Source organism: Nerophis ophidion, linkage group LG12 (assembly GCF_033978795.1).
Source record: "Nerophis ophidion isolate RoL-2023_Sa linkage group LG12, RoL_Noph_v1.0, whole genome shotgun sequence".
In the NCBI taxonomy this organism is placed as follows: domain Eukaryota; kingdom Metazoa; phylum Chordata; class Actinopteri; order Syngnathiformes; family Syngnathidae; genus Nerophis; species Nerophis ophidion.
The window spans coordinates 20,496,408-20,508,559 of record NC_084622.1 but is presented as its reverse complement, the minus strand read 5'-3'; the positions used below and the strand labels follow the sequence as shown (position 1 = coordinate 20,508,559).

The window sequence follows — 12,152 nt, the reverse complement described above, 5'->3', positions numbered from 1 at the left end:
GTTGTGTCCTGAGCAAGATACTTCACCCTTGCTCCTGATGGGTGCTGGTTGGCGCCTTGCATGGCAGCTCCCTCCATCAGTGTGTGAATGTGCGTGTGAATGGGTAAATGTGGAAGTAGTGTCAAAGCGCTTTGAGTACTTTGAAGGTAGAAAAGCGCTATACAAGTACAACCCGTTTATATGTGTGTGTATGTATATATATACATGTATATGTGTGTATATATATGTACATCAGTACATGTGTGTGTATGTATATATATATATATATATATGTGTATATATATATGTATATATATGTGTGTATATATATATATATATATATATATTACAGGACTGTCTCAGAAAATTTGAATATTGTGATAAAGTCCTTTATTTTCTGTAATGCAACTAAAAACATGAAAATGTCATACATTCTGGATTCATTACACATCAACTGAACTATTGCAAGCCTTTTATTATTTTAATATCGCTGATTATGGCATACAACTTAAGAAAACTCAAAAATCCTATCTCAAAAAATTTGAATATTTCCTCAGACCAAGTAAAAAAAAAGATTTATAACAGCAAAACAAAATCAAACATTTGAAAATGTCAATTAATGCACTCAGTACTTGGTTGGGAATCATTTTGCACAGATTACTGCATCAATGCGGCGTGGAATGGAGGCAACGGCCTGTGGCATTTCTGAGGTGTTATGGATGCCCAGGATGCTTCAACAGCGGCCTTTAGCTCATTTGCATTATTGGGCCTGGTGTCTTTCAGCTTCTTCTGCACAATACCCCACAAATTGTCTATGGGGTTTAGGTCAGGAGAGTTGGCAGGCCAATCGAGGACAGTAATGCCCTGGTATGTAAACCAGTTACTGCTGGTTTTGGCACTGTGGGCAGGTGCCAGATAATGCTGGAAAATTAAATCATTATCTCCATAGAGCTTTAAAACAGATGGAAGCATGTACACAGCTACATTGACTCTGGACTTGATGAAACACAGTGGACCAGTGGTTTTTAACCTAGTTGGAGGTACCGAACCCCACCAGTTTCATTTGCGCATTCACCGAACCCTTCTTTAGTGAAAAATACCATGCTTTTAGTTTTTAATTCAAGAAAAACTTATGTTGTTTTTTTATTGGTGCACAAAATGAACCGTGCATGGACATCACCTTGTCCACAGAACAAAACCAACACAGTGCATGATTTCACAACAAATTACACACATTACCATGAATTGATTAACGTGGACCCCGACTTAAACAAGTTGAAAAACCTATTCGGGTGTTACCATTTAGTGGTCAATTGTACAGAATATGTACTGTACTGTGTAAACTGTACTGTTTCATATAATGTACTCTCTTCCTTTGCAATCTGCTCGTAAAAGTTTCAATCAATCAATCAAAAAACCTGCAAATCAGATGGAAAATTAGAGGGAACATTGTTTGGGGGTATCTATAATACGATTAGATTAGATAGTACTTTATCTATTCTTTCAGGAGAGTTCCTTCAGGAAAATTAAAATTGTCAGCACAATTCCATTTGGGATCAGACAAACATTACAGGGAGACAGAACAGGATCGCTGATGGGTCTGCCGGCTTCCAGCGCCCCTTACAAAAAAGGTGAGATACAGGTAAACAGGGGGGGGGGGGGGGTGGATCGGAGAAAAAAATAGAAGATTACAATAAAATAAAATTTTTAAAAATCACTGACAGGGGGAAGTTTTTCTTTACACGATAATTCGGATGTGTCTATACTTCCGTGGCAGAGGCTCCGCTGAACCCCTGAGGCCGACTCACCAAACCCCAAGAGTTCGATCAAACCCAGGTTAAGAACCACTGCAGTGGCCCAAAACCAGCAGCTGACATGGCTCCCCAAACCATTGCTCACTATTGAAGCATCCTAGGCATCCATAACACCTCAGCAATGCCACAGGCCGATTGCCTCCATGCCACTCCGTATTGATGCAGTAATCCGTGCAAAAGGAATCCCAACCAAGTACTGAGTGCATTAATTGACATTTTCAAATGTTTGATTCTGTTTTTCTGTTATAAATCTTTTTTTTTTTACTTGGTCTGAGGAAATATTCTAATTTTTTGAGATAGGATTTTTGAGTTTTCTTAAGTTGTATGCCATAATCAGCGACATCAAAATAATAAAAGGTTTGCAATATTTCAGTTGATGTGTAATGAATCCAGAATGTATGACATTTTCATGTTTTTAGTTGCATTACAGAAAATAAAGGACTTTATCACAATGTTCTAATTTTCTTTTAGGGGTTGTGGTAGGCTTCAGAATAACAGTGTTATTTAAAAGAAGAAAATACTTATTATACCGTATTTCCTTGAATTGCCGCAGGGCATATAGTATGCGCCTGCCTTGAATTACTGCCGGGTCAAACTCGCTTCCCAAAATAATTAGCTCATGCTTAGTATTACTGCCTGGTCAAACTTGTGACGTCACGAGTGACACTTCCAATGTCATCATTTTCAAAATGGAGGAGGCTGATTTCAATACAGATAATTTGAAATCGCATAAAGGGAAGAAGATTAGGAGCTATTCAGTGGGATTTAAGGTCCAAGCTTACATCACACTCAAATTTTTACTGCATGCCTTTGGTAAGTGCCGGATTGAGAAGAGGTTTTAAAATAATTCGCGCATGCTTACTTTTACTGCATGGCTTTGGTAAGCGCAGGAGTGAGAAGATGTTTTAAATTAATTAGCGCCCCGGCGGCAATTCAAGGAAATACGGTATTCTTAAAATATTGGTCTTACTTAAAAATGCACGCATTTAGTTGTATTGAGTGTGAAAGAATACTATATGGCTCTCATGGAAATACATATCATAATATTTGGCTTTCATGGCTCTCTCAGCCAAAAAGGTTCTCGACCCCTGACTTATACGATGTCTATGGTTTTCACCCTTCTCCCTTTACCATGAATTGATGAACGTGGACCCCGACTTAACCAAGTTGGAAAACTTATTCGGGTGTTACCATTTAGTGGTCAATTGTACGGAATATGTACTGTACTGTGCAATCTACTAATAAAAGTTTCAATCAATCAACCAATTAAATGCTATAAGTGACCAGACGTCCGAGATCAAAACTGGGAATAAAATCCCAGAAAAGGGGGAGAAAAAAAAGGTCAACTATTTTTGAGTCCAAGAAACAATATGATTAGGTTATATATACATGCATATATCCTACTTACTACTTACTAGGGCTGCGAATCTTTGGGTGTCCCACGATTCGATTCAATATCGATTCTTGGGGTCATGATTCGATAATATATCGATTTTTTTCGATTCGGTTCAAAAACTATATGTTTCCGATTCAAAACGATTCTGTATTCATTCAATACATAGGATTTCAGCAGGATTTACCCCAGTCTGCTGACATAAAAGCAGAGTAGTAGATTCAAAAAAAAAAAAAAAAGCTTTTATAATTGTAAAGGACAATGTTTTATCAACTGATTGCAATAATGTAAATTTGTTTTAACTATTAAACGAACCAAAAATATGACTTATTTTATCTTTGTGTAAATATTGGACACAGTGTGTTGTCAAGCTTATGAGATGCGATGCAAGTGTAAGCCACTGTGACACTATTGTTCTTTTTTTTTTAATTTTTTTATAAATGTCTAATGATTATGTCAATGAGGGATTTTTAATCACTGCTATGCTGAAATTATAACTAATATTGATACTGTTGTTTGTCTTGTTTATTGTTCTTCGGTCAATGGTCAACAAAGCAAACAAAGAGTTGTACATTCATAGATTGAAAATAAAAAGTTATACATTCATAGATTGAAAATAAAAAATGTTGCAGACCAAAAGGGTTTAGGCTGAATTTAAACACTAATTTCGCCTAACCCTATAAACAATTTCAAGTACAAAATAAACTTCCAAAAATTATAAAATGTCCTTTGCACAACTTATTATAAATACACATTATAAACAACATTATAAACAACATGAACGTAGTTCAATTTTCTACACAGTACAGGCATGTGAAATATCCCTGTGTACATATTAAACCTTTGCACTAATTATATATACACAATATATACAAACAATTGTACTTCTATTATTATTTATATCTCTTGTTTAATTTTTAATCAACATTAATCATAGTATTAACTACAATGTTGATTCAAGAGTGATATATTTTTTCAAGACATTGGTCTTAAAGTGTTTTTTAAATGTGTGAATGGGACTGGAACATTTCAAGGAATCATCCAAGCTGTTCCACAGTTGAACTCCTCTAACAGAAACACATCTACTTTTTAAGCTTGTTCTTATTTTTGCTTTCTGAAAGAAAGCTGAACCTCTGAGGTCATAGGGATTCTCTCTGGGTTTAAATCTCACTTGTAAACACCCAGGCAGCATGTGGTTTTGAGCTTTGAAAGCCACAATAGTACTATTGAGTATTGTTGATAATATTAATTTTTGTTTCACTACCTTTGGTTTGTTCTGTGTCGTGTTTGTGTCTCCTCTCAATTGCTCTGTTTATTGCAGTTCTGAGTGTCGCTGGGTCAGGTTTGGTTTTGGAATTGGATTGCATTGTTATGGTATTGCTGTGTATTGTTTTGTTGGATTGATAAAAAAAAATAAAACCATTTTAAATCAATTCTATTCATAACTTTTATGGACAGAATTTCTAGGCGCAGTCAAGGCGTTGAGGGGTTCCGGTTTGGTAACCGCAGGATTAGGTCTCTGCTTTTTGCGGATGATGTGGTCCTGATGGCTTCATCTGACCGGGATCTTCAGCTCTCACTGGATCGGTTCTCAGCCGAGTGTGAAGCGACCGGAATGAGAATCAGCACCTCCAAGTCCGAGTCCATGGTTCTCGCCCGGAAAAGGGTGGAGTGCCATCTCCGGGTTGGGGAGGAGACCCTGCCCCAAGTGGAGGAGTTCAAGTACCTAGGAGTCTTGTTCACGAGTGGGGGAAGAGTGGATCGTGAGATCGACAGGCGGATCGGTGCGGCGTCTTCAGTAATGCGGACGTTGTACCGATCCGTTGTGGTGAAGAAGGAGCTGAGCCGGAAGGCAAAGCTCTCAATTTACCGGTTGATCTACGTTCCCATCCTCACCTATGGTCATGAGCTTTGGGTCATGACCGAAAGGATAAGATCATGGGTACACGCGGCCAAAATGAGTTTCCTCCGCCGTGTGGCGGGGCTCTCCCTTAGAGATAGGGTGAGAAGCTCTGCCATCCGGGAGGAACTCAATGTAAAGCCGCTGCTCCTCCACATCGAGAGGAGCCGGATGAGGTGGTTCGGGCATCTGGTCAGGATAACACCCGAACGCCTCCCTAGGGAGGTGTTTAGGGCACGCCCAACCGGTAGGAGGCCACAGGGAAGACCCAGGACACGTTGGGAAGACTATGTCTCCCGGCTAGCCTGGGTACGCCTCGGGATCCCCCGGGAAGAGCAAGACGAAGTGGCTGGGGAGAGGGAAGTCTGGGTTTCCCTGCTTAGGCTGTTGCCCCCGCGACCCGACCTCGGATAAGTGGAAGTAGATGGAAGATGTCTAATGATAATGTCAATGAGGGATTTTTAATCACTGCTATGCTGAAATTATAACTAATATTAATACTGTTGTTGATAATATTCAATTGTGTTTCACTACTTTTGGTTTGTTCTGTGTGGTGTTTCTTGTCTCCTCTCAATTGCTCTGCTTATCGCAGTTCTGAGTGTTGCTGGGTCAGGTGTGCTTTTGGAATCGGATTGCATCGTTATGGTATTGCTGTGTATTGTTTTGTTGGATTGATAAAAAAAAAATGTTAAATCGATTTAAAAAAAAATGAGAATTGATTCTGAATCACATAACGTATTCAATTCGTATTCGAATCGATTTTTCCCACACCCCTACTACTTACTATCCTACTAATAAGAAGTTTCAATTAATCAATCAATCCTCGGCGGAACAATCGAATGTAATTGTTTTGTTCCAGGTGGGAAACATTACAGTGACGGACACCGGAAGTGAGCCCGACGTCGCTAATGTGTTTACACACTTTCAGTATCAGGCCATGGCGGCTCGGATTCAGCGCTAAATAAATCAAACTTATCGTTGCATTAAAACATAAAGTGAAAGTATTCGTCGAAGATGCCGAAAGTTGTGTCCAGAAGCGTGGTGTGCTCGGACACCCGAGACCGAGAAGAGTACGACGACGGAGAGAAGCCCCTCCATGTTTACTACTGCCTGTGCGGCCAGATGGTGTTGGTGCTGGACTGCCAGCTGGAGAAGTTGCCCATGAGACCCCGCGACGGCGCCCGGGTGATCGACGGCGGTAAACACGCCCACAAGTTCTGCAACGTGGACCAGGACGAGAACACCTACATCAGACGAGCCGAGGGCATCGAGCGGCAGTACCGCAAAAAGTGCGGCAAATGCGGCCTGCTGCTCTTCTACCAGCACCTGGAGAAGAACGCCCAGGCCACCTTCGTGGTGGACGGCGCGGTGGTGAAGTTCGGACAGGGCTTCGGCAACACCAGCGTCTACAGCCAGAAGCAGCCCGAAGCCCCGAAGAAGGTCCGCGTGATGATGACCAAGAGGACCAAAGACATGGGCAAGTTCAGCTCCGTCACCGTGTCCACCATCGACGAGGAGGAGGAGGAGATCGAGGCCAGGGAGGTGGCCGACTCCTACGCCCAGAACGCCAAAGTGATCGAGAAGCAGCTGGAGAGGAAAGGCATGAGCAAGAGGAGGCTGCAGGAGCTGGCTGAGCTGGAGGCCAAGAGGGCCAAGATGAAGGGCACCCTCATTGACAATCAGTTCAAGTAGAGCTAAAGGACTCACAATTATTATTATTTTTTGGTTTGCATTGTTACTTCTTACTAAAAGCTAAATAAACTATTTTTAAAGCCTTTTTTGTGTGTTGATTAATATGGAAGCCTAAAAAAATCAACAGTGTAATATTGTGTGTGTGGGGGGAGCACGGTGGGACAGAGGTTAGTAGAAGCATTTAGATCAGGGGTAGGGAACCTATGGCTCTAGAACCAGATGTGGCTCTTTTGATGACTGCATCTGGCTCTCAGATAAATCTTGGCTGACATTGCTTAACATGATAAGTCGTGAAAAATTCCGCTGGTAATCACAGTGTTAAAGATAAAGTTCAAATTATAAAACATTCTCATCCATTTTAATCCAACCAGCCGTTTTCTACCGCACCTGTTCAAGATGTTGCATTAATGGTAAGAAGTATTATATTTATTATTTGTTAACTTTAGAATAACAATTTTATTAAAAAAAAAAATATGGGACTTATTATACTCTAAAAATGATGGTCTTACTTAAAAATGCACGCATTTAATTGTATTCAGTGTTAAAAAATATTAAATGGCTCTCACGGAAATACATTTTGCAATATTTGGCTTTCATGGCTCTCTCAACCAAAAAGGTTCCCGACCCCTGAAGTAGAGCAAAAGGACTCACAATTATTATAATTTTTTGGTTTGCATTATTAATTCTTACTAAAAGCTAAATAAACTCTTTTTTAAAGCCTTTTTTGTGTGTTGATTAATATGGAAGCATAAAAAAAATCAACAGTGTAATATTGTGTGTGTGGGGGGAGCACGGTGGGACAGGGTTCAGTAGAAGCATTTAGATCAGGGGTAGGGAACCTATGGTTCGGGAGCCAGATGTGGCTCTTTTGATGACTGCATCTGGCTCTCAGATAAATCTTAGCTGACATTGCTTAACATGATAAGTAATGAAAAATTCCGCTGGTAATCACAGTGTTAAAGATAAAGTTCAAATTTTAATCCAACCAGCCACTTTCTACCGCACCTGTTCAAGATCTTGCATTAACGGTAAGAAGTATTATATTTATTATTGGTTAACTTTAGAATAACAATTTTATCCATCCATCCATCCATCCATTTCTACCGCTTATTCCCTTTCGGGGTCGCGGGGGGGCGCTGGCGCCTATCTCAGCTACAATCGGGCGGAAGGCAGGGTACACCCTGGACAAGTCGCCACCTCATCGCAGGGCCAACACAGATAGACAGACAACATTCACACTCACATTCACACACTAGGGCCAATTTAGTGTTGCCAATCAACCTATCCCCAGGTGCATGTCTTTGGAAGTGTGAGGAAGCCGGAGTACCCGGAGGGAACCCACGCATTCACGGGGAGAACATGCAAACTGCCACCGTGAAGCCCTAACAATTTTATAAAAATAAAAAAATATGGGACTTATTATACTCTAAAAATGTTGGTGTTACTTAAAAATGCACGCATTTAATTGTATTCAGTGTTAAAAAATATTGAATGGCTCTCACGGGAATACATTTTGCAATATTTGGCTTTCATGGCTCTCTCAGCCAAAAAGGTTCCCGACCCCTGAAGTAGAGCAAAAGGACTCACAATTATTATTATTTTTTGGTTTGCATTGTTACTTCTTACTAAAAGCTAAATAAACTCTTTTTTAAAGCCTTTTTTGTGTGTTGATTAATATGGAAGCCTAAAAAAAATCAACAGTGTAATATTGTGTGTGTGGGGGGAGCACGTTGGGACAGGGTTCAGTAGAAGCATTTAGATCAGGGGTAGGGAACCTATGGTTCGGGAGCCAGATGTGGCTCTTTTGATGACTGCATCTGGCTCTCAGATAAATCTTAGCTGACATTGCTTAACATGATAAGTAATGAAAAATTCCGCTGGTAATCACAGTGTTAAAGATAAAGTTCAAATTTTAATCCAACCAGCCACTTTCTACCGCACCTGTTCAAGATCTTGCATTAACGGTAAGAAGTATTATATTTATTATTGGTTAACTTTAGAATAACAATTTTATCCATCCATCCATCCATCCATTTCTACCGCTTATTCCCTTTCGGGGTCGCGGGGGGGCGCTGGCGCCTATCTCAGCTACAATCGGGCGGAAGGCAGGGTACACCCTGGACAAGTCGCCACCTCATCGCAGGGCCAACACAGATAGACAGACAACATTCACACTCACATTCACACACTAGGGCCAATTTAGTGTTGCCAATCAACCTATCCCCAGGTGCATGTCTTTGGAAGTGGGAGGAAGCCGGAGTACCCGGAGGGAACCCACGCATTCACGGGGAGAACATGCAAACTGCCACCGTGAAGCCCTAACAATTTTATAAAAATAAAAAAATATGGGACTTATTATACTCTAAAAATGTTGGTGTTACTTAAAAATGCACGCATTTAATTGTATTCAGTGTTAAAAAATATTGAATGGCTCTCACGGGAATACATTTTGCAATATTTGGCTTTCATGGCTCTCTCAGCCAAAAAGGTTCCCGACCCCTGAAGTAGAGCAAAAGGACTCACAATTATTATTATTTTTTGGTTTGCATTGTTACTTCTTACTAAAAGCTAAATAAACTCTTTTTTAAAGCCTTTTTTGTGTGTTGATTAATATGGAAGCCTAAAAAAAATCAACAGTGTAATATTGTGTGTGTGGGGGGAGCACGTTGGGACAGGGTTCAGTAGAAGCATTTAGATCAGGGGTAGGGAACCTATGGTTCGGGAGCCAGATGTGGCTCTTTTGATGACTGCATCTGGCTCTCAGATAAATCTGAGCTGACATTGCTTAACACGATAATTAATGAATAATTCCACTGAGATGCTACCTCAGTAGAAGCATTTAAGTCTCACCTTAAAACTCATCTGTATACTCTGGCCTTTAAATAGACCTCCTTTTTAGACCAGTTGATCTGCCGCTTCTTTTCTTTTTTCTCCTATGTCCCCCCCTCCCTTGTGGAGGGGGTCCGGTCCGATGACCATGGATGAAGTACTGGCTGTCCAGAGTCGAGACCCAGGATGGACCGCTCGTCGGGACCCAGGATGGACCGCTCGCCTGTGTATCGGTTGGGGACATCTCCACGCTGCTGATCCGCCTCCGCTTGAGATGGTTTCCTGTGGACGAGACTCTCGCTGCTGTCTTGGATCCGCTTTGAACTGAACTCTCACGGCTGTGTTGGATCCACTATGGATTGAACTTTCACAGTATCATGTTAGACCCGCTCGACATCCATTGCTTTCGGTCCCCTAGAGGGGGGGGGGGGTTGCCCACATCTGAGGTCGGGGGGGGGGGGGGGGGGGTTGCCCACATCTGAGGTCCTCTCCAAGGTTTCTCATAGTCAGCATTGTCACTGGCGTCCCACTGGATGTGAAGTCTCCCTGCCCACTGGGTGTGAGGTTTCCTTGCCCTTTTGTGGGTTCTTCCGAGGATGTTGTAGTCATAATGATTTGTGCAGTCCTTTGAGACATTTGTGATTTGGGGCTATATAAATAAACATTGATTGATTGACTTGTAATCACAGTGTTAAAAATAATGTTCAAAATATAAAACATTCTCATGCAGTTTTAAGCCATCCATCCGTTTCTACCGCACCTGTTCAAGAAGTTACGTTAATGGTAAGAAGTTATTTATTTATTATTGGTTAGTGTGGGGCTTGCCCTTCTGGGGGTTCTTCGGACCACCAAGCACCGACATGAGAGCCTGTTTTAGGATTACAATATTGTTTTTTTTTTCAATAAGTTTCTCAGTTGCTTTCCAGCAATTGTATTTTTCTCTTTTGTTTTCGCTCGCGCTCTGGCTCCAGCCCCAGCCCCAACCCCGTCTCTCCTCCTGGCTGCTGCTTATAACAGAGTGACAGGTGATTAGATAACAAGGCCCAGGTGGGCCATCTACGCACCTGTCGCTGATTTAGAGGCCGGTCCTGGCACACCCCAGTTCACTGCAGGCCCACAGGCCACGCCCCCTCCACAGTTAGCTTCGGAATAACAATGTTATTACAAAGAATAAGAGACCTATTATACTCTAGAAATGTTGGTCTTACTTAAAAATGCATGCGTTTAGTTGTGTTCAGTGTTAAAAAAAATATTATATGGCTCTTAAGAAAATACATTTTAAAATATTTGGCTTTTTGGCTCTCTCAGCCAAAAAGGTTCCCGACCCCTGATTTAGGTCGTGGGTGTCAAACTCTGGCCCCGCCATGTAATTTCATTTGGCCCTTGAGGCAATAATAAATTAACATTATAGCTGGCCCGCCGGTATTATACAGTGGCGGTGCCGCTGTATCACCGCATTCAACGCTAATTCTCATACTTGCCAACCCTCTCGATTTTTACAGGAGAATCCCGAATTTCAGTCCCTATTAAAAGGTTAAGTTGTTCAACTTTGGCCCTCAGCTTTGTTCAGTTTAGAATTTTGGCCCACTCTGTATTTGAGTTTGACACCCCTGCTCTACAACCTGTCGTCACGTCCGCTTTTCCTCCATACAAACAGCGTGCCGGCCCAGTCACGTAATATATGCGGCTTCTACACACACACAAGTGAATACAAGGCATACTTGGTCAACAGCCATACAGGTCACACTGAGGGTGGCCGTATAAACAACTTTAACACTGTTACACCACACTGTGAACCCACACCAAACAAGAATGACAAACACATTTCGGGGGAACATCCGCACTGTAACACAACATACACATAACAGAACAAATACCCAGAACCCCTTGCAGCATTAACTCTTCCGGAACGCTACAATATACACCCCCGCTACCAACAAAACTCAATTTTGCATGTCACTATAAAGTTATATAAGCCTTGCTTGTTAAATATTCAATGCAAAATTTGTTTGGGTCCCTATTAAAGGGTAAGTTGTTCAACTTTGGCCCTCAGCTTTGTTCAGTTTAGAATTTTGGCCCACTCTGTATTTGAGTTTGACACCCCTGCTCTACAACCTGTCGTCACGTCCGCTTTTCCTCCATACAAACAGCGTGGCGGCCCAGTCACATAATATATGCGGCTTCTACTCACACACAAGTGAATGCAAGCACACTTGGTCAACAACCATACAGGTCACACTGAGGGTGGCCGTATAAACAACTTTAACACTGTTACACCACACCGTGAACCCACACCAAACAAGAATGACAAACACATTTCGGGGGAACATCCGCACTGTAACACAACATAAACACAACAGAACAAATACCCAGAACCCCTTGCAGCATTAAACTCTCCCGGGACGCTACAATATACACGCCCGCTAACAACAAAACTCGATTTTGCATGTCACTATAAAGTTATATAAGCCTTGCTTGTTCGATATTCAATGCAAAACTTGTTTGGGTCCCTATTAAAATGTTAAGTTGTTCAACTTTGGCCCTC

At 41.5% G+C, this 12,152-nt stretch overlaps 1 protein-coding gene across 1 annotated transcript; it reads left to right on the top strand.

Moving 5' to 3' along the window:
• The first annotated feature begins 5,943 nt into the window (after positions 1 to 5,943).
• Positions 5,944 to 6,863, top strand: steep1 (STING1 ER exit protein 1). The gene has a single exon (XM_061917053.1). The coding sequence runs from the start codon at positions 6,101 to 6,103 to the stop codon at positions 6,776 to 6,778; it is 678 nt and encodes a 225-aa protein (XP_061773037.1). The 5' UTR covers positions 5,944 to 6,100; the 3' UTR covers positions 6,779 to 6,863.
• The last annotated feature ends 5,289 nt before the right edge of the window (positions 6,864 to 12,152 follow it).

Coding starts and splice junctions, on each gene's coding strand:
- steep1 (XM_061917053.1), top strand. CDS start 6,101: ATGCCGAAAGTTGTGTCCAGAAGCGTGGTGTGCTCGGACACCCGAGAC.